Raw genomic sequence first — 22,180 nt, forward strand, 5'->3', positions numbered from 1 at the left:
CCTTTGCACAGGCTCCAGAGTCCCCAACAACGATCCCAGCCAGGGAGGCCTTCTGTCCCTGCCACCCATCCCTGGGTGCTCTTTCTTCCTCTGGCCTCAGGCTCCCCAGAAAGTGGCTCTTCCTTCTGTTCTCTGAGGCTGGGAGCCCTCACAACATTCTTCGGCCAGGAAGGTAGACCAGGAGGGAGAGGGCAGGGAGAGGGAGGGCACAGGGAAGTGTGTGTGTGGGGGGGCGACAGAGGGGTAAAAGAAGGCAAGTTAGCCTGTCCCCTTCCTTCCCTGCCCAGTTCCGGGCTCTGGGGCTGGTGAACAATGGCTGCAGACAGCTGCCGGGCGGGGGTCCCCAGAGGTCCCAGCTTCAAAGCCACCAGGCTGTGGCCAGGCCTGGGGGGTGGGGTGGGGGGTGACGCCCTTGTTTTCCAGACCTCACTGATTTGACCAGTGTCTGCCCGAAGCTAAGCCTCCTTGGCTTCTTACACTCTCTTGAGTTAGCAGGGTCCGGGGCGGGACTCGCTGTAGGACAGGTGTTTTCAGGGTGCGCATCTTGTGTGCGTGTGTGTGCGTGGGGGGGTGTTGGCTTGGCTCACCCCGTCTCTGGACAGGAGTCCCCCAGGCCCGGCTGCGCCCCCCAGGCCCTGTCTGGGAAGTGCTCGCTCTTGTTTTGCAGGCCGGGCTGCCCAGCCCCTGAGGGCTGAGCCGTTCTCTCAGCTTTTCCATGCCACCCCTGGGGTCCCAGGGGAAAGGCTGGTGCCAGCCGCCGTCGCCGGCGGGCCCTGGTGGTGACCCAGCAGGTCTTGCCGTGGGACGCGGTACTTTTCCACTCTAGCTGGAGAAACGCCGTGGCTCCTCTGAGCCCTGGATGCGGGTGGAGCCTTTCCCCAGACCCCTGGGACACGGCGGGGACCTGCCAGGCACAATGGAGCCACCACCATGCCCTTTGGGAAGCGAAGGTCCAGGCAACAGGGGTCACTCCTACATGCACGGAGGGGAACCACTCACACAGGGGAAACCGAGGCTGGGAGGAACAGGAGCAGAACGGAGGCCCAAACCGGGCCTGGCCCTGCCACATTTCTGGGCACTGGACAGAGGAGCCACCCCAGAGGGTGGCGGTGGCACACGTCTGTGGTCTTCCTGTGCCGGCATCTGGCCCTGCCCCTGCCTGGGCTCCGTCCTTCGTGGCAGCAGGGTCCGGCCCGGCTCCCACCTTACAGCTGCACCTCAGCCTGGCCCAGGAGGTGGCAGAAGGGGGCACTCAGGGCAGAAATGGGGGTGCCCAGGGCTAAAATGCAACTTGGCCACTGACAAGCTTGGTGACATGGGCCTCGGTTTCCCTAACTGCCTGTCTGAGAGGTCAGCACGGGAGCTGTGAGCGGCAGCGTGGCCGGGGCACGTGGCGGGCCCTCGGACCAGCAACGGGGGGCAGGTGCTCAGTCTCCCGGGTGGCCTCTCTCCATCCCCAGCCCTGGGCCTGTCCCGGCCTAGCCCCCACAGTGGCAGGGAACTTGGCCCAAAAGCAGGCTGGTGGGTGGCTCACACCCGGCATGGCTGTTTGCCTTGGCTTCCTGGGGCTGGCCTGGCCCTGTATTGTTCTGGGGACCACGCCTGCCCAGCGAGGACAGCACGTCTTCACTCCTAGCCCGCTGCCTGCCACACTCCCTCCTGGCCTCAGTCCTGTTAGCCTGCCTGCCTTGCTGCACTTCAAATGTCGCTCCCAGCACCCGATAGGCATCAGCCTCTTCCATCAGACTGGAGACGCCCCACAGACAGAGGCTGAGCACACCTCAGGGCCTTTGCACTGGCTGTTCTCTCTCCCTGCAATTTCCTGCTTCACTTCCTTCACATCTTTGACTGTAAGTCTCTGGCCTCTTCACTTAAAATGACTCCAATTCTCCCTGCCTTCCTTCTTTCTTCCCGTTATCACAGGATTCCTGCCAGACTCTTCCTGCCCAGCCACCAAAGCCTGCACAATGGGGCTGGACAGCCCCATTCCAACCACAGGCCTGGCACACAATGAGGGTCAGAAGTCACTAGTGAGTAAGAATATGATCAGGTGTCTGGCACTGCTTGGCACCAATGTATCACAGAAAATTCCTAGACTGACTTCTGCATGGGGAAACTGAGGCAGACTGAAAAAGGTGATGAATGTGCAGTCTGAGCAAGCCATGTACTGGGTGTTTAACCTTCATGCCTCTCGTTTCACAGATGGGGAAACTGAGGCTCGGAGCTGTGGGCATAAGCTCGGACACAGGTCACCGTTCCTCTCCAAGCCTTGGGTACCGCGCTGCTTACGCAACAGTGATAAGATGGCGTGCTTTCAAGGCGGAGGTGGGCTTGTGGGATTCTGGGAGCACAGCGTCTCCGACCCCAAGGCGGCTGTGTGAGCCGAAGGCTGGACCACTTCCTCTCCCAACGGGGGTCCAGGGTGACAGAGTGGGCAGAGGGAGAGGAAGCCATGGTCTGGGTCAGGGCCCGAGGCCGACGCTAGAGGCTGCGGCACTTTGGGGAGGTGGTGGAATCATTAGGATTTGGGGGCCTAGCCAGAAGGAAGTGAGGTCATGGGAGGTGTGGCCTTCAAGAGGATGTTAGGGCTGCCTCTTCCTGTCCCTGTCTCTGCTCACTCTCTCAGCCTCCTCAGCTGACACACACCCACTACGATGTATTCAGCTGCCACAGGCCCCAACGCAAAGGGTCCACGCGGCCACGACTGGAATGTCGGATAGCATGCCCCAAATAAACCTTTCCTCAAGTTGATTTCTCCCAGGTATTTGTCACAGTGATGGGAAACTGACTGGTGGGGCCTGGGGGTCTGCACACAGCATGCCCCATTCCGGGACACTCCCCCTTGCTACCTGGCACCCTGCATCTTGAACAGCAGGTGATGGATTTCTGGAACCTTTTCCAGATCCACAATTGTGCCTTTGTCCGGGGCACATGCTTGGCCCTAAGTTCAAGTAAACGTGTCAGCCGCGGACCTTTCTCCAGACCCTGCTGTATTCAGCTTGCTGGTGCCCTCGAGTGCCACCTAGAGAGATGCTTTTATGCCGAGGTGTCTCTAATTAGAGAGATTGTGTCCCACAAAGATACAAATGGCCAGCCAAGTCTGTGTGGCGACCCATGCCTGGGCGTGGGTGAGCCAGTGCCTGAGGTCAGCTCACTGCTGACAACAGCCAGAGCCCTGCCTGACAGGAACCTTAACAGATTAACATCACCACTGCCAACACACACCAGACACAGGTCTGCAACCCTTGACACACATGTGTGCATCAGTGGTCAGCTGACCACTCCTTCATTGCCACCATCAGTGAACGGCATACCCTGCCGTTTGCTCCGGCTAAGGGCGAGCCTTTATTGGCTGTGAGTGGCTTCATTATTAGCTAATGTTTGCAGGAATAGGCAGTATGGAAGTTACGGTGAAACTTTAGTTATAACTCAGTCTGACCCAGCCCTATTGAGACAGTCCAGTGGTTCCCAAACCATCAAAGGCATCTGGTTTACCTGAAGATGGGGCCCGGCCTAACCTGGCTTGGGACATGTGGGCAGCTGGTGCTCTGAGCCCCGGGTGTTGCTGAGGCTGCTGGCCCTGGGCCTGGGCAGAGCCAGGGCCTGTACTCGTCTCAGACACCACATACTGAACCGCAGGGCCGCCCGGCTGGCCTCTGCCTGGCAGCTGACGTTGCTTACAAGGCCCACAGTGCCAGTGTTCCTTTATTGCTAACATCTGCATCTACTACCAACACCTGGGGCAAGGAGGCAGCAGTGAGGGGCCGGTGGCAGAGGGGAGGAGCTCACGGGAGGGGCCTGGCTGCTCAGGCAGGAATTGTGGCAGCTGGTCACTAACACCCACAAAGTGCAGCGTGACAGGGCAGCTCTGCCACTGGGCTCTATTCGTCTCATCTACCGGCTTCCCTCCCTTGGCCGGGGCTGTGTGGGCAGGAGGGCGGGGGGGGGGGGGGTCGGTCTGTGTTAAGTGTTTCTGTTCCCCGAGGCAGGGGACAGGTGTCCAGCTTACCTTCCCCGTGGACCTGACGCCCTTCCAGATGCAGAAGAAACAGATCAGCCAGACTAAGAGAAGGCAGAGAGCGAGGTCCCACTTCAGAGCGCCTGGGTGGTCGATGCCGGGGGACAAGCTCAGCACGTTGCGCCTTCGAGGAAACAGAGGAAGAGGTCAGGGGCCAGCCTGGGGCATCCGCGCAGGTCCCCGCGACCTTGTTTGTCTTGGGACGGAGTCGTGGGCAGTCAGAAGCAGGTGGAGGGCTGCGGATGGGCCTCAGAGGCCCGGGGCATGCGCAGCACACGCACAGGCCTGGCATATGCAAAACCCCTCCTAAGCCAGGTGAACTCTGGGTCATGAAGTCCCCAAACCTCTGATTCCCCATTCGTAAAAGGGGAAGTCACCCTCACCCAGCCTTATGGGCCCTGTCCCTTTTATTCTGCCCAACCCTGACTGTGAGCCAGACCTGGTCGCACATGCCTCTAATCCCAGCACTAGAGAAGCTGAGACGGGAGGATGGCGGGCTTGAGGGCAGTCTGGGCTACTCGGCAAAGCTTTCCCGAAGACCCGCCGAGGTTTGAGCCCCTGTGCCGGGTGTCAGCTCCCCCTTGGAAAGCACACTCCCACGCAGAAGGGGCCCCATGGCCTGTCTGTCCTACAAAAGGGAACGATGGCTGGCCGGGCACTGGTGGCTCATGCCTGTCATCCTAGCTACTCAGGAGGCTGAGATCTGGGGGTTGTAGTTCAAAGCCTGCCTGGGTAGGAAAGTTTGGGAGACTCTCATCACTGATGAACTACTCAGAAAAGGCTGGAAGTGTGACTGTGGCTCAAGTGGTAGAGTACCAGCCTCCAGCACAGCCAGCCAGGTTCAGGGACAGAGCCCAGGCCCTGAGTTCAAGCCCCAGGACTCGCAAAAAATAAATAAATAAATAAAAAGGGGGGCAATAGCTTCCACCCTGCGTGCACCTGGAAGCCACAGCATGAAGACCGTGACAAAACCCCGCAACTCCTGGCCTGGCCTCCGGCCCCTGACCTCCACGGTGGGGCTCATCCACCAGTGGGACAGATCAGCCAGGCGCCCCGGGCGAGGTTCTGGTCCTGAGCACACTGCCCTGACCGCAAGCCTTTGGCCTCCTCTTCCCGACACTGCCCACCCCGCCTGGGACTGTGTGCCCCTCAGACTTCTGCCAGAAAGCAGGAGCTGGCACCCGCTTGCCGGGGAGGCCGGCCCGCGGATCTCAGGATCTAAGCGCGCAGCTCAGCTCAGTGGGGAGGCTCAGGCTGCCGCCTCCAAGCGAGCAGAGCAGCCTGGCCTAGGGGGCCTCCGGACCTTTGCACCGTCCACACGCTTCCGCAGCTCGCCTAGGTCCTTCCCTTCGAGGCCCTGTGCGGATGCTACTGCCCTGAGCAACAGCCATTCCCGCACGCCTTGGGTCAGGGCCGCCTGCCCTGGCTCCTTTCAAACATCCTGACATGTACGTCAGCCTTCTATGGTGTCTGCTTTGGGGGCGGGGCCTGCACCTGGAGCGGAGCACAGGGCGGGAGACACTCAGGATCAGCCAGCAGTAAAAGGGTTAGTTACACCCACTTGGTTGGTGGGGGAAACTGAGGTGCAGAATTCACCTGAACCCACTCAGGAATTAAGGCTGGGTACCAGCCGCCCTCTGTGCGGCTGATGCTGTCCTTGGCAGAAACCCCAGCACCCCAGGCGTCCCTGTCCTGGGTGAGGCCTCATCCCTCGGGGACCTGGAGGTAAGTGACATTCTTTTCTTTTTCTTTTTGGTCAGTTGTGGGGCCTTGAACTCAGGGTCTGGGCGCTGTCCCTCAGCTCTTCATCTCAAGGCTAGTGCTCTACCACTTGAGCCATAGCACCACTTCTGGTTTTCTGGTGGTTTATTGGAGATAGGTGTCTCACGGACGTTCCTGCCCGGGCTGGCTTTGAACTGCGATCCTCAGATCTCAGCCTCCTGAGTAGCTGGGATGACAGGCGGGAGCCACCGGCGCCTGGCAAGGGATGTTCTTATCCAAGAAAAGAAACGCCTCAGTCCAGGGCAGGATCCAAAGAAGAATGGGCTGGCCGTGTGTTTGGAGTCGGCCGCCCTGCTGCCGTCCAGCCGGCACTCAGAGATGTAAATACGTCCTGGAGTGGGCCAAATCGCTTCCTTTTGACTGCAGGCCAGCCATTTATTGGCCTCGGCTCTCCCCTGGAGACCGGCGGAGGCAACAATTATAAAAAGGGCCTTCCGCCTGAGCCCGGGCCTGCGTCCCTGCCCTGTGCGGCCGCCTGACAGCTGCTCGGGGAGATGGGCCGAGCCCACTTGTTTGCAAATATGACTCACGTCTTTGATTCTAATAGAGTCTAATGATCCGTGCTGAGCTCCCAGGGGCTCCGGAGGAGCCAGGGAGGAAGGCCCGGGCTCCAGCCTGATCAGGGCACCCAGCCAGACCTGGCCCCGCCTGTCCTCCAGGGCCTGGGGACAAACGTGACCTCAGACCTCCAGGACTGGCCTCGGGACGGGCTGGCCCTGCTTCCCACCGAAGCCACCTCCCTCACCCCACGAGGCCAGCGTGAAACGCTCCTCTGGGGCCCGCAGTGGCTGAGAAGGGAAATGTCGCGCTGCAGGCGCGGCGGGCGTGTGCGTGGAGTTCAGGCCTCTGGAGACGCACACACGCAGGCACCAACTGATGGGACTTGTGACTGTGGACTTGGCTCCCGGGCCTGCCCTGTGCGCTCCCAAGGTGGCTGTCCACTCCCCACCATCCTCCATCCTGCCCTGTCACCTCTAGCTCCTGGGCTAAACAGTCCTGCCCCAGGGCCTTTGCAGTAGGGGTTCCCGAAGCCATCAATTTCCATAGTTCACACACTGCCTCTTTCTTTCAAGTCTCTGGGACCCAGTTAAAAAGGCTCCACTAGAGAACGTGTCCACTGTCTGGTGCCAGAGCAGATTCACTCACGCTACTCCCTTCTGCCCCGTCCACGACTGGAACAATGCTCAGACTTGGCCCCTTTCCTGTCACTGCCCCACGCAGCTCTTCTCCAGTCCACCTCTTCTGTGCTTCCGGAATACTCTCCCTCTGCCAGAGCTGCTCACACTGCCCAGTGAGCTTCTACTCATCCTGCAGAGCCCAGCTGCTGTGGCTGGCCATTTGCAGGTGGAGAAATGAGGGCAAAGAAGGGTAGTGCCTTGTTGCTGTGGGCTGTGTGGCTGCGTGGGTGCAGACACAGCCAGGACGCTGGGCATCCCGTCATGAGCCCCCCGCAGGCCTCAGCTGGACAACGCCCCTGCCCGGCCGCTCCTGGGCTCAGCCCCCAGCTCGTCATGCATGGGGCGGTCCCGGGACTTCCCTCAAGCCTGTTTTTAGGGCTCCTGCTCATGAGCCCCAACCTTCCCTAGGAGTCAAGACAGGAGGCACGGAGCAGGCAGATGCTGACATGAGGCTCTGCTAGACCCCGGCTGGTGAAGGGCGAGCGTGGGCTGGGGGGAGGGTGCTCGGCTGGCAGCTGTCCAGGCGGGGCAGACCCTGCCGACTGCACCCGGGCCCGGGCGCAGGACTGATCGCTGAACTTCCCAGAGGGGACCACCGCCTCGGGTCTTCCTGGCCAGAAAAGGGAGCCCCGGGGTTCAGAATAGATTCAGGAAGGCAAGGGCCCTGAAAAAAGTATGGGCGAGGACGGACACTGAGTTCTTCCCTGAGACCCCTGGGGCCTCGGACAACAGGAGCCAGGCACACCAGAAGGGGGCTGTGGGCTGTGGACGGGGTCAGGAGTGAGGACCCCAGGGGTGGGGAGCTGGGTGTAGCCGCTATGGGGGCCTGATGTAAACTGTGGCCCGCCCACAGGGCACAGGGCCTCAGCTGCCCCCACGGGAGCGGCTTACCCCGCCACCCTGCAGAGCTGGGACCACCCAGGTCTGGGGAGAGGCGGGGCCCGGCCCGGCCAAGCCAGCAGGGGCAGCCCACCCTCAGCAGGGGCAACAAGGCCGGGTGCACGGTGCTCGGTGACGGGGTGCGGTGCCGGCGTCCAGGCAAGAGCAGCCCGGTCTGCGGCCTCAGGCCCCATCCACCTGAGAAGGTGGGGGCGGACTGTGTGGAAGAGCAAACTACGCACACACAAAGACCCCCAGTCCAGGCGGCCCGGGAACCCGCCCCTGAGCACGGCAAAGACCCATGAGTGACACAGACTGAGTAGGGGCCCCCCCACCCAAGGGAGGGACCCCCGACCCTTCCCTGGAGGGTCTCCAGCTCGACCCCAAAGCATGGCAGGGGCCTGGGAGCAGGCAGCGCCCTCTCCGGCCTGTCCCCAAGCCGGCTCATCAGGTGAGCGGACACCTGGAAAACAGCAGAGCTACAAGTGCGGGAGGGGTGCCCCGTGGTCTCGGATTACGCCCTCCTCCTCCTCCTCCCCCTCCCCCTCCCCCTCTTTCTCCTCCCCCCCTCCCCCTCCTCCTCCTCCTCCTCCTCCTCCTCCTCCTCCTCCTCCTCCTCCTCCTCCTCCTCCGTGCCGGCCCACGCTCAGGCAAGATGACTGGGGCATCTCTGGGGTGAGGTGGACGCCCCCCACCCCGGCCCTGTCGCCCTGTCCTGGGCGTGACATGCATTCCCGTCTGCCTGCCGCCGTCCTCCTCTCACGCAGAGCAGAGATGACCTTCTCACCTCCTGAACTGGGCTTGTCCTGGGTTCCCTTTGGCCCAGGGGGTTTTAACACAAATGACGTGAGCAGAGATTAAAAAAAGCTCACAACCGGGCTTGCCCATCTGTCACTCCTGTGACAAGCTCAGGCCTGCTAGGTGACACACCAGTTGTTCCTGGCCTCCTGACACCCGGCCAGGCCCGGCCAATTCCCAGAAGGGCTGCCCTCGGGACAGCTGCGGGCAGATACACGCAGGCGTCTAACACAGAAGAGCCGAGCTGAGCCAAACGGCCCATGCTGTCAACAAGCAGCCGCTAGCTAAACAAATACCGGGTTTGGGAATGGTTGTTACGCACCAAAAGCTAACTGATACTATTTTTGCTCTACTGACTCACCTTTTCATTTGAGTATTCATGAGTATATGAGTATATATTCTTATATATGCAGTTTCCAATATTTTCCTTTCCCTCTGCACAGACTTTTTTTTTTTTTTTCTCAATCATGGGGCTTGAACTCTGGGCCTGGGCGCTGTCCCTCAGCTCTTCAGCTCAAGACGAGCGCTCTACCACTTGAGCTACAGTGCCACTTCCGGTTTTCTGGTGGTTAATTGGAGATAGTCTCACGGTCTCTCCTGCCCGGGCTGGCTTTGAACCGCGATCCTCAGATCTCAGCCTCCTGAGTAGCTAGGATTACAGGCCTGAGCCACCAGCGCCCGGCCCTCTGCACAGATTTATAAACCCCTTTCTATAGTATATGTTAGAAAACACAAGTTTTCTTCATACATTTTAGTGTGTGTGTGTGTGTGTGTGTGTGTGTGTGTGTGTGTATGTGTGTGTGTGTGTGTGTGTGAATGAAAAAAAGTTATCATTTTCAAACATGTTTCCCTGTCTTAGGAGAAATCTTGGGGGGTTCACTCCTCTCAATTGACAGTTAAAGAAACTGAGGCTCATCAAGGGGGCTGGAGCAACTTTCCTAAATTCAAACAGCCAGTGAATGACAGAACTGGGTTTCCTCCCAGGCCTGTCAGAAACCAAAAGGCATGGATTTGTCTCCAGACAAGCGGCCTCCTTCCCCCCCACCCCGGGAGGAAGGGGAGGTGGCTGTCCTTGCTGCCCGCCCCGCCCCGCCCCTGGCCACGCCCCCGCCCCTGGCCACGCCCCACCCCGCCCCTGGCCACGCCCCGCCCCGCCCCTGGCCACGCCCCACCCCTGACCCCCGCGAGGTGGCCTTACTCCCAGAACTCGATGACGGGGGAGGTGAAGTTGGTGGCGCTGAGGGAGACCCAGAGGCTCTTGTTCTTGCGCAGTGTGTCCTCCATGCACTGGGGCGTGTTCCAGCTGTGGTTGCAGTGGGCCCAGGGCAGCTCCTTTTGGAAGGACTGGAACAGGTAGTAGGTGGCCCAGGCCAGGATGACGATGTAGTACACGTTCAGGAGAGACACGATGACGATGGACGCGTAGCCGATGCCTGCGGCAGGGTGAGCAAGATGAGCAAGGGCCAGAAGGCCACCGCGACCATGACCGCAGCCTCAACTGGAAGGCCTCTGGTCAGAAGCCCTCCACAGTGACCAGCGGCGTTTGTAGGTTGAATGGCTGCCTGGAGGGATGGACCTATGAGAGTGCTCAGAGAAGTGGGATGTGGGATGGCAGGGAGAGGGCAATGAGCATGCTGGCTGGATGGGCGACTGGCCGGCGGGACGGGGGGCAGGTGCGGGGGAAAGTGGCTAGATGGCTGGCTGGAAGGACAGATGGGTAATGGGTGGCTGGATGGATAAACGGGTGAATGGGTAGTAGACAAATGGACGAATGGATGGACAGAATAGGTGGATGAATGGATGGGTTGAGTGGGTAGGTGGACAAATGGGTGGATAACTAGATGGATGGTGGATGGACCGGTGGGTAGGGTGGGTAGATGGAGGCATGGTAAATCTATCAAGCACACTTACTTGTTTGGAAATAGGTACATATGGTGGTTAGTTAGAAAGTTGGGGAGATGAATGGACAATGATGGTCTAATTTTTTTTTTTTTTTGGTTGTGGGGCCTGAACTCTGGGCCTGGGCGCTGTCCCTCAGCTCTTCAGCTCAAGGCTAGCGCTCTACCACTTGAGCCACAGTGCCACTTCTGGCTTTTTCTGCTTAAGTGGTACTGAGGAATCGAACCCAGGGTCTCATGCATGCAAGGCAAGCACTCTACCACTGAGCCACTTTCCCAGCCCATAATGTTCTAATTTTTTAATGGTTTAGTGGAGGAAAGGGTTAAGGTATGGACACGTTTGCCCGAGCGACTGACGTTAGAGACTCTCATACTTGACATTCTAACGTTCTTGCGCACAGTAAGCACTCCGCACAGGACTAGCGAAGCCACCATTCATCCGGTGCTCGCTGAGCACTCGGGCTGCTGGATGTGACTCACACTGTGAAGGTCAGCACGGTATTTTTATTTCAGAAATGAGGAAACTGCTGGAATGTGAGATGCCCAAAGTCACCAAACTGAAGTGGAGGAAATGGGTCTTGAACCGGGACAGAACCTCCTGGCCTGGCTAGACAGCTCTTGGTGTCTGAGGGGCAGGCACAGCGTGGCCATGCAGAGCGAGCGGCCACGTGTGCCCGGCACGTGCCGTGGCCCCTTCTCCGCTCTCAGTGCAGCCTCCCTGTGTGGCAAGGGCCTGACGCCTGGTAGAGGAGACGCCCCAGCCCAGGGGCCCAGCCCCACACTCACCAGAGAACAAGGGGCAGATCTTCTCCCAGCAGGTGATGCCCCCTTCTGAGGTGTACTGGCCTATGATGACCTCCAGGAAAAACACGGGCAGGCCGCTCCCGAACAGGAAGATGAAATACGGTATGAGAAACGCACCTGCGGGGAGCAGAGGGGTGAGGCGAGGTCGGAGTGCCGTGGGAAGGAGGTGAGGGCACTACCTGCTAAGCCCCCAGCCACTGGAGCTGGTTGATGACATTTCCACGGGCTCTGCCCTTCTTCCCCCCCCCCCCCCACCCCACCATCCTCCTGTCAGTGTGCCTGCCTCTGCCCGTATCTCGAAATCTACCAGATCTTGGCAGATGCCTCGTGTAAGCTGGGCCTCCACCTGCCTGCCTTCTCCACGGTGTCCCTCTGAACAGGACAGCTAGGCCCAGGGATCGGGGCTCCTACACCAAAGCCAGCAGCGGGGAGGTGTAGGAGGGGCCCTGGTGAGAAGCCAAGGGGGTGGCCCCGGCGTGGGGCCATGATGCCAGGTGGGGGAGGAGGACACAGATGTCCACTAGTGGCTTCAGCAGGCCCACGGCCCTTAGAAGCTATCTAAGCATGGAAGGTCTGTATGTAGGCTTTGCCCTGGGAGTGTCCAGGACACTCAGAGCCCCAAAGGAACCAGATACCTATGAAAGGGTAAAAGATCAGCTCTAAGACAGAGGTCCCCAAAAGGTGGCTCTCCTAGCCCAGCAGAATGCAGGCCATGTCCACTTCTGCTGCCCTGCAAGGCCCAGGTCACCTCCAACCCCTCAGGGAGCCAGTGCTGCCCGACTGACACCTCCCCTAGGGCCCTTAGCAGGCAGAAATACAAAACCAAAACATCCAAACCTGAACCCACCAACTAACCAGACCCTCTAAGCCGAGACCTTACATTTGATAAATTATCTTCATTGCCAGGCGCCGGTGGCTCACACCTGTAATCTAGCTACTCAGGAGGCTAAGATCTGAAGATCACAGTTCAAAGCCAGCCCAGGGAAGGAAAAATCTGAGACTTTTTTTCATTTTCTTTTTTGCTGGTTCTGGGGTTTGAACTCAGGGCCTGGAGCTGTCCCTGAACCACTTTGTGCTCAAGGCCAGCACTCTGCCACTGAAGCCACAGTGCCACTTTCAGCTTTTTCTGTGTAGTCTGTTAGAGATAAGAGTCTCACAGATTTCCTACTGGGGCTGGCTTCAAACTGATCCTCAGATCTCAGCCTCTGGAGTACCTAGGATTACAGGCCTGAGCCACCAGCACCTGGCTTCGGAGCTCCGTTTTGCTCAAGATTAGAGTTCCACCACTTGAGCCACAATGTCACTTCCAGCTTTTTTCCCCGTGATTATTTGGAGTTAAGAGTCTCACAGACTTTCCTGCCCAGGCTGGTTTTAAACCATGATCCTCAGATCTCAGCCTCCTGAGTAGCTAGGATTATAGGCATGAGCCACAGCAGCCCAGCTATGAGACTTACCGCTAATTAACCAACAAAAAGCTAGAAGTGGAGCTGTGGCTCAAGTGGTACAGTGCTTGCCTTGAGCACAAAAGCTCTGGGACAACACCTAGGCCCTGAGTTCAAGTCCCCAAAAGAACACATACACAGAAAAAAAATATATATATATTTATATTCATTATGTCTTCCTTTCCCTGCATCTCTCTACACTGTGTATGATGGGAACGGGTCACTTGGAAAACCAGAAGCAGGTAAAAAGAGGCACATAAATACGGCACACCAGAGGAATGGGGCTGTGAATGAGGTCTGGGCAACAGGGACCTGACAAGCAAGCTAGAGGATCTGCTTGGCTGCCCAAGGTAACACAGCCGATGCTCAGTGTCACCGCGAGGCTGGCGGGGGCAGCACAGGGGAAAGGCAGGCTGACCCGCACACAGAAGCTGCCCTGCCCTGCCCTGGCCTTCACCTGCAGGGTCACCCCCAGCTCCAGACGCAGCCCATTCCAGACTCACCTCCACCATTTTTGTAGCAGAGATACGGGAAACGCCAGACATTGCCCAAACCCACGAAGCCTCCGGCCACGGACAGCACAAAGTCGATCTTGCTGGCCCACTTCTCTCGCTGGGGGGGCTTGCCCTCGGCCTCATCCTCAGGCCGCGTGCCCGGGCTCTTTCCTGGAGATGGCTTCAGGATGTCCTTGTGGAAGTCTTTGAGACACTGCAGCTTCTCCTTGGTGGCCATGTCCTCGCTCTCTGCACAGGACAGAGCAGGACAATGTAGGGTTACCAAGGCCACCACGGTGCCTGGGGACAGCCTCTTCTGTCTCCCGATGAGCAGCTCCCACCTTCTGGGCTGGGGGGGGGATGCCCTTCCCCCTTCAGTCCACAGGAAGAGCCATTGGGGTCCCTCTAGGGACTGAGAGCTTCACTGCGTTGGGCACACTTGCAAACCAGAGGCAACAGGCTCCAATTCCCGGATACTTGATAAGTAGACGACAAGGGGGAGCATGGAGGCCAGCCCCTGGGCCCCCACCCTAACCCAGCACCACCTTCCACAGGGTAGAACACATCCAGTAACAGGCGGCCTGCCTGCAGTTCCACACAGGACAGATCCTGTCTTCTGACTTGAGATCTGTATAGGAAATGACAACTTGGCAGGGCATAGCAGCTCACACTTGTAATCTCAGCTATTCAGGAGGTGGAGATTAGCAAGATTTTAGTTCAAGGACAGCCTAGGCAAAAAGGCAGCAATGTTCTACCTCAACTAACAGGCTAGATGTGGTGTCCCACATTTGTCACACCATCTATGTGGGAGGGTTAAGTAGGTGCTCCACATCTGGGCCTGGGCAAAATGTGAGACTCCCCTGAAAAATAAATCAAAGAGGGCTACTTGCCTAGCAAGTACAAGGCTTTGAATTCAAACTGTAGCTAAGAGGGGGGAGGGGAATAGAGGGAAAGTGAAAGAGGAAGAGGGAGGGGGAAAGAGGAAGAGGAAAAGGAAGAGGAAGAGGGAAAGAGGAAGAAGAGGAAGAGGAAGGAGGAAGAAGAAGAAGAGGAAGAGGAAGGAGGAAGAAGAAGAAGAAGAAGAAGAAGAAGAAGAAGAAGAAGAAGAAGAAGAAGAAGAAGAAGAAGAAGAAGAAGAAGAAGAAGAAGAAAAGAAGAAGAAGAAGAGGAGGAGGAGGAGGAGGAGGAGGAGGAGGAGGAGGAGAAAAAGGACGAAGAGGAAGAAGAAATAAAATGACAGTTCTTAGCAATGTATGAGCACTGCGCATGACACATGGGAAAAGTCAGTTTGTGGATGCAAAGACGTGGATATTTGGGATGTTGCCAGAGTGCAGACAGTGGGTATCTATGAAATGGATTTGCAACTTATTAATGAGCCCCATATGTGTAGCAGGAAGCTAGGGTATCTTCACTGAGTCCTGCAAGAGTGCTTCCGTGGGCTGAGGATGCGGTTCAGCACATATGAAGAAGGCCTTGGCTCCATCCCCAGCACCAAAGAGAAGGAAAGACTGCTTGCTGGTCATCTCAGCCTGCCTGGTGCCCCTTGCATCAGCTCTCTTGCCCTCTGGCCCCCAGCTGCCTTGGCCAGAGGGAGGACTAGGCCCCTGGGGCTGGTTCATGACCCCAGGCCACAGGTGCTCGGACCCCAGCTCTAGAAAGGTCTGCCAGAGTCAGGGCACAGCCTCCTGCTTCTCAGGTTCCAGGACTCACTCTCCCGGGAGCTCAGGCCTGAGGACCACAGCCAGCCTCATGTCCGTGCGCGAGGAGGACGCACCTGCCACCGGAGGACCGTGCCAGGGCCAGGTTCCCCCACAGGGGTTCACCTGCAGCTCACATCAGGGGTCAGGGTACAGCTGGGAGACCCAGAGCCGGAGGCCTCTCCTGCTTTCCCCTGAGCCTCAGTTTCCCACTCTGGAGGATGGAATGAACCACAGTGAACACGGCCAACTCCAGCCAGGCAGCCTGGGGCACTCGCTCTGTTTTCCTGATCCACATCAGCGGCCGACGCAGAAATACCAGACTTCAGGGAAGAGTAATGATTTCAAGGGTCTCTTGAGAAAATAGGTCAGAACACATGGCCGCAAGCAAGCTGGCGCAAGTGCAGCTGCCCCTTCCACAGACAGCCTGCGAGTCTCCATCCTAGCTCCTTCCCACCACCCCTACCTCGGACGCCACCCCGGGGGGCACCAGGGAATTCCTGCGCGCCTCCCCTCATTTGGCTCTCCCTGAGGTCAGACAGTTGGTTTGCCCCCTCCTAGCTGTCTCCTTGGTGACTCAAACAGAACTCATGGAGACAAAGACCTGGCCGCCGTGCCCGGTCCTTCTCCTGGCACACGCAGGCCGTCAGGAAAGCACAGCTGGGTGGCCGGTTCCCAGCCGAGCCCCGCCAGCAGCCAGCGTCAAATGCAAACCTCAGCTCTGCGGGGCGTGATGAGCCCCGGCCTAGCCCTGGCCTCGGAGCCTGGAGGGCGGCCTAAGGGGACGTGCCGACCTCGCCCAGCAGTCCGGCCTCTGGGGGCTCGAGGAGCAGAGGCACAACAAGCCCGTTTCCCCCACGCCTCTTTCCTCTCCCGGGCTCCCTTGGGGTGGGGGACCCCAATTGTTTCACTATCTGACAGCCAGCAGACCCAGAAAGGCTTCCTGGAGCCACCGGGCAGCCCATGGAGCTCTTCCTCCGTCTGGCGGGGCATCCGCACGGCCTTTCTCTGCCCGGCTCCCTCGGGACCAGGCGCGGGGCTCGGCCGGCCCACGGCCACCGCTGTAAAAATAGCCCGGGAGGCCAGCATTGTTCCAGCATTCATCCTGTGGCCCACGATGGTTATCTAAGCGCTCACGGCGGGCAGGAGGGGGGATAATTGGAGGATGTGGACTCACGCCCACCTTCGCTGCTCAGGGAATGACTCCGTGCAGAGAAGGCCTCGTCCACCCTGCTGCATACTTCTTGGTCCTCTTGGATGGGGGACTGCGGAAGGTCAGCTTGGCCTTTGAATTTAAAGGGGGGAAGCGTGAGGAGGGGACAGGGTATCAGGACCACACAGGCAGAGAGACTCAGCCTCGCTAGGAGCCAAGCTCTGCTTCCCTGGGGTGCCCTGGCCCCATCTGCCACGCCACCTCCTGCGGAATCTGTGTGAGAGATCACGTCAGGCAAAGCATAAGCTCCAAGGAAGCATGCCTGCAGGAAGGGGGTGTTGGTGCAAGGCTTCCTATACACTTGGCTGCACCTTTATTGCCTCTACCTTTATTCTTATTATATTCTTCTCGGCAGTACATTCGTTGCCTTTATTCTCGTTTTGGCTATTTTTCTATTGATCCGCAAACAGAGCATGTTGTTTCTTTCCAGTCCAATAGAGACGGCTTTTCTGAATAATAAAGACTAGGACCAAAGATTAAATGTGGACAATGCCCCAATCAATCTATCATCTGATGTGACGCTGCCTCCAGAAGCTCCTGCAACTTCACAAGCAGTTTTGCAGCTCACTCATAGTAAATATAGAAACTTAAAATTTCCAGATATGTTACAACAGGCAGAATTAATGAATTAAACTAAGTTAGAAGGAGTTATCCCAGAAGCTCAGAGAGTTATAGAAAAAGGGACCCCTGATAATAAAAGGAAAAGAAAGATTCCCCCAACAGTTATGACTAAGTTTGGTCCAGCTTACGTTATAGGGAATAGATGGTGGTTTCCCACAAAATATAAAGTTAGTGACATCACATTTCCTGAGCTGACCGATGAACCATTGCCTTATACAGGAGTTTATAAAGATGAAAATAGATGGATTAATGTAAAAGGAAAAAGAGTATCTTAGTACTCATTAGATTTTATGCAAAGATTAGGTAAGCTCTAGACCATTATGGTGTTTATTATCAAAATAAAACAAGATAGTTTAAAATACAATTAGAGATTTATGTAAACAAATATTGGGATTAAAATAATAGGAAACGGAGAATGCCTGACTCAACCTGGAAGTGGTTTCCAGGATGGTTTCAAAGGGACTTGAAGATATATGGAAAAAATAAAAAGAGTACAGTATTAGTACAGCCCTGTCTTAGGTTTCTTAATTATTAAACATAAAAAGGCTGAATAGATGAGGCATTGTATTAAACAATAGGCTAGACTTGTTTCGCACCACTTAGCTCAAACAGCTGGTGGGACAGTCATCAATTTTCATGTAACCCATTAACACTTTGCTTTTCTTAAAAATTGATTATGTGCTTAAATAAACAAAGAATCTATGTCACAATCACACACTGTATAAAAATGTTAATTCTCCTCAATAAAGATACACTCAGGGGCTGGGAAGGTGGCTCAGTGGTAGAGCACTTGCCTTGCATGCATGAGGCCCTGGGTTCAATTCCTCAGCACCACATAAGCAGGAAAAAAAAAAAGCTGGAAGTGGCTCTGTGGCTCAAGTGGTAGAGCACTAGCCTTGAGCTGAAGAGCTGAGGGACAGCGCCCAGGCCCAGAGTTCAGGCCCCATGACCGGACCTTCCCCCCCCACCCCCCGCCAAAAAAAAAAAAAAAAAAGATACACTCAGATGCAACTCTTTTGAGTCTGTGTCTGTTTGTCACTTGGCCGCCCCTTTGCCCACCTATCCCGAGATCCCTGTCCTGTCAGTCCCAGTGCTCCGGCCGAGCTGGCCCGTCGCACCCATCTCTCATTAGAGAGAATACTCTAGAAATTTGGGGAGTGGCCAGCATCCAGGGTTACCTAAGATCCTGTACTCCAGTCCCAGGTTTCCTATTAAACAAGGCCTCTAGGCCTTTCCACAGTTAGAAGCCTATCATCTGATGAGCCAGCGAGGAATCGTCGGGACAGCACGAGAGGGTGTCCCCGCACCCCACCACCTGAGGACCACTGCCTCCCTCCCCCCCACCCGCCCCGTCTGTGGAGGCACCATCGCAGCCCAGCTGCCGGGGACGGCCGAAGCCCCCCGGTCCTACGCCTCTGCCCCCACCATTCTGGCCACACACCGGACGACCACTGTCCACCGGGGGGCCCGGCCCAAGCCTCAGAGCCACCTACTGTGTCTGATATGGTCCGACATAGACTCAGGCACCCTGCCCCTTCCTGGGGGGCTCACGCCAAGCTTTTTGGGGGGTGTCTGACCAGCCCTGCCCCAGCGAAATACCATTACAGCGAGACCTGCAGCTCTGCTCCTGCATAGTCCTGGCATCCGCCCACAGCTCCCCAGTTGCCATGGCAACTGCAGTTCCAGGCCCAGCATCCCCAGCTCCATCTGCGGCAGTCTCCCCCACGGGTCTCCCCGCTGCTCTGCCCGCCCCCCGCCTATTCTCAATGTGTCAGCTGAAGGCAACTTACAAAACACGATCAGGATGTGAGTCGGCCCCTATCCCAACCCTCCACTCCTCCCAGGGGGGAAACGCAAGCTCCTCCTGGCCCTCTGTGTCCCAGGAAGGCATGGCTGCCCGGTGGGACCGCGTTAGTGCCTCCCGCTCCCCAGGCCCCCGTTGAATGTCTGAGCCTGGACCCAGGAGCTGTGGCCTGGCTGGGAGACCTAGGGCAACTTCGTTAGCCCCTCTGGTCTCCAGTGGCCCCATGTGTGAAGGGTGAGTAAGGAGGTGGTATCCACATCATGGGGTGTTGTAAGAGTAAATGCCGGGGGACTGTTTCTGCTACCATTCATCAGGTGTACCCTAGTCCTGGGAGACGAAAAGTCCCCATCCAACTCAGGATGAACTCAGCAAGGCCCAAACACTCTGAGGTTCCCTAACTGAGCTAGTAGCAGGAGACCATGCTGCGGCCTGGCTTCTGCCTTGGCTGACCCCGACACCCTCTCTGAGCATGCTGTCCATGTCTGTGGACGCTCGGCTAGGCCAAGCGGCCACCCCACAGGGCAATGCGTGCTCAGGCACCAGTCCCCTGGACCCAGCTTCCAGGGACCCGCTTCCCTGCAGACGGGAGCTGTTTTCCTTGGCACTGGGCCCAGGGTTATTTTGTAGCAGCTGAGATGCATAATTCCCCATTTTAAGAGCTTCCTCCTGCTTATGACAGCAGCAGGAGATGCGAATGGACTCCGAGGCAAAGGCTTGAGAGGAAGCCCCTCCTCACCGCCCGGCCCAGGGCTAGCCCTGGGGTGGCGTCTGAGTGCCAACGGCATGCAGACCACCTGGTTAGGTTTTTGCCCACAGCTCCGTGCCATGCCCTGCCTTGCCCAAAGGAGCACTGTCCGCCCATCCTCCTCTAACTGCCACTGCAGACAAGCGTCACGATGAGCTGTGTGGTCCAGGGAAAGGGACAAGTTTCTGTGCTCCAGTTATCACACTTGCTCAAATATGGAGGTAAAAGTAATACACACCTTCCAGGGATTAAATAAGACAATGCCTAGGGCTGGGAAGGTGGCTCAGTGGTAGAGTGCTTGCCCAGCATGCATGAAGCCCTGGGTTCAATTCCTCAGCACCACATACATAGAAAAAGCCAGAAGTGACACTGACTCAAGTGGTAGAGCGCTAGCCTTGAGCAAAAGCATCTCAGGACAAGAGCCCAGACCCTGAGTTCAAGCCTCAGGACTGGCAAACAAAATAAAAATTAAGACAATGCCCGTAAAATGCCACACATGGCCAGGCATGTCAAGTGCTCCATATATGCTGGCTATTATAGAAGTAAAATTACAGCCCACTGAGATTTTATGACGCTCTAGGATAGGCAATGTGTACTCTATTTAAAACAAAGACTCTATTTAAAACAAAGGTGTGAGTGAGGGAGTGCTCACTGGACCTCAAACTACAGTTATATACAAAGGAAAAACATCAAGCTCAAGGGGGTACGGTGGCACACACCTGCAATCTCAGCACTCCGGAGGCAGAGGTAGGAGAGTGGAGAGTTGGAAACCAGGCTATATAGATACCTTGACTCAGAGAAAGTACAAAGAAATTACAAAGCTCAAGAGACCTACTGTACATGGTAACCACATTTTACAACCATATATTGAAATTTGTTAGGACAGATTAGGACAATTCCCAATGGTCTTTTATTTAGTCATTCTGTGTGTTTGCATATATTAAAACATGTAGTGAGCCGAGTACTGGTGGTTCACACCTATAATCCAGCTACTCAGGAGGCTGAGATCTGAGGATTGAGGTTCAAAGCCAGCCTGAGCAGGGAAGCCCATGAGACTCATCTCCACTAAACCACCAAAAAAACCCAGAAGTAGAGCTGTGGTTCAAGTGGTAGATTGCTATCCTTGAGCAAAAGAAGCTCAGGGACAGAGCCCAGGCCCTGAGTTCAAGCCCTAGGACTGGCACAAAAAAAAAAAAAAAAAAACAAAAGGCTAACTGAATTGCTTCCAGCTCTACCTTGGCCTCCAAAGTCCCTGCCGCCACTGCTTGCAGCTGTCACGAGTCATCTGCTACCGCACTTTCACACAGGGAAACAGGCTCTGGTGCCTTTAAGAGCCCAGCTGCAAGCTGACAAATAGGGAACTAAACTCAAGGGCAAATAAGGAAGTGAAGGGTCACATGACCTGACAAGACATGACTGGGCTCAAGAGGCTGGACCTGGGGTGGCTCATGAACTAGCAGGTGGAGCCGGGCACGGGGCGTTTCTCTAGCTGATGTGAACTTTGGGTAGGTCTGAGGGGCTCCTTGGAGCACTGACCCCACAGACTGGGTGGTACAGGCACAGAGGAGGGATGGGATCCATTAGTAATGGGTCCCAGCATGCTTAGGCATCGTTCATGGCCGTAGCAACTGTTTAATCAGTACCATAAAATAAAGGAGAGCTATGTGAAGAGAACTGTTCGAGCCTAGTGCAGTGGTTCATGCCTGTATTCCCATCTACTCAGAAGGCAGAGATGGGGAGCTTCCTGGTTGAGGTCCCGCCCTCATCTCCCAGGGGTAAAAGTCAGTGAGACCCCATCTCAACCAATAAGCTGGCAGTGGTGGCCAGCTCTCGTCATCCCAGCGAGGTGGCAGGTGAAAACAGGAAGATCATGTGGAGGCTGGCCCCAGGCGAAAGCACAAGATTCTATTCCAAAGATCACCAAAGGCAAAATGTCTGGCAACCATGTCACTCACACCCAGTACTGCCAGGAAAAACCCTCTAAGTGAACTTCGTGTGCGTGCGTGTGTGCACATGTGTGTGTGTGTGTGTGTGTGTTTGCACGTGTGTGTGTGTGTGTTTGCTGGTACCTGGGCTTGAACCTATGGCTTTAAACTCGCTTTCTTACTCATGACTGGCAGGCTACAACTGGAGCCATGCCTCTAGTCCTGCATTTTGCTGGTTAAGTGGAGATGGGAGTGAACCAGCACCCAGCTAGCACAGACCATTTTTTAAAATTGGGCTTGGGGGTAGAGCTCATAGGAGACCCTGGGCTTGACTTCCAGCACCAAGCAAATAAAACAAATGCTCCAAAAGGAAATGAATCAAAGGAAGCCTTTCTTTCATAAAAAGTACACCTTGCCAAGTGGCGGTGGCTCACGCCTGTAAGCTCTACACACGCAGCAGCAGGAGAGCTGGCAGAGCACTACTCAGAGCCAGCCTTGGCAGAAAAGCCGTGACACTCCATCTCCAAGACAACAACCCAAGGCTGGGTGGGGGCATGCCTCAAATGCTAAGAGTATCAGCCTAGCAAGTGAGAGACCCTGAGCTTAAACCCTGGAACGGGAAAAAAAACATTTTGTAAGTACACGTTGGAAGGGTTTAATCATTTAATTAAGTCATGTGGACTGTATCCTTTGGCTATCTATTTCTAAGAAAAGACTAACCCAAGCATGACAGCCTGAGATGCCACCAGGGCATGGCGGGCAAAGGACAGCGGGACGGAAGGGGCAGGAGCTGCCCGGGGCCAGGTCCTCTGGGGGCAGAGCCTGCCACACAGCCTCCTGCAATCCCACCTCCTGCACTTTCCAACTTCTCTAATACCATGT

At 56.5% G+C, this 22,180-nt stretch overlaps 1 protein-coding gene across 7 annotated transcripts in view; it reads right to left on the reverse strand.

The window, feature by feature from the left end:
* LOC138822732 (sodium- and chloride-dependent taurine transporter) overlaps positions 1 to 22,180 on the reverse strand; it is an 83,429-nt gene that overhangs the window by 22,976 nt on the left and 38,273 nt on the right. For 4 of the 7 annotated variants that reach the window (XM_070015648.1, XM_070015646.1, XM_070015647.1 and 1 more), the window contains exons 3-6: positions 13,303 to 13,542; positions 11,340 to 11,474; positions 9,854 to 10,088; positions 4,010 to 4,142 (exon numbers count right to left, since the gene is read on the reverse strand). In XM_070015648.1, the coding sequence (XP_069871749.1) occupies positions 4,010 to 4,142; positions 9,854 to 10,088; positions 11,340 to 11,474; positions 13,303 to 13,531 (732 nt within the window). In that variant the 5' untranslated portion in view covers positions 13,532 to 13,542. Of the gene's footprint in view, positions 1 to 4,009; positions 4,143 to 9,853; positions 10,089 to 11,339; positions 11,475 to 13,302; positions 13,543 to 16,173; positions 16,276 to 18,317; positions 18,355 to 18,423; positions 18,478 to 22,180 lie in introns of those variants that run through there. The other 3 variants (XM_070015644.1, XM_070015643.1, XM_070015642.1) reach the window with 3 other exon arrangements.

Source organism: Dipodomys merriami, unplaced genomic scaffold (assembly GCF_024711535.1).
Source record: "Dipodomys merriami isolate MVZ:Mamm:240054 unplaced genomic scaffold, mDipMer1.0.p SCAF_114, whole genome shotgun sequence".
Classification (NCBI taxonomy): Eukaryota; Metazoa; Chordata; class Mammalia; order Rodentia; family Heteromyidae; genus Dipodomys; species Dipodomys merriami.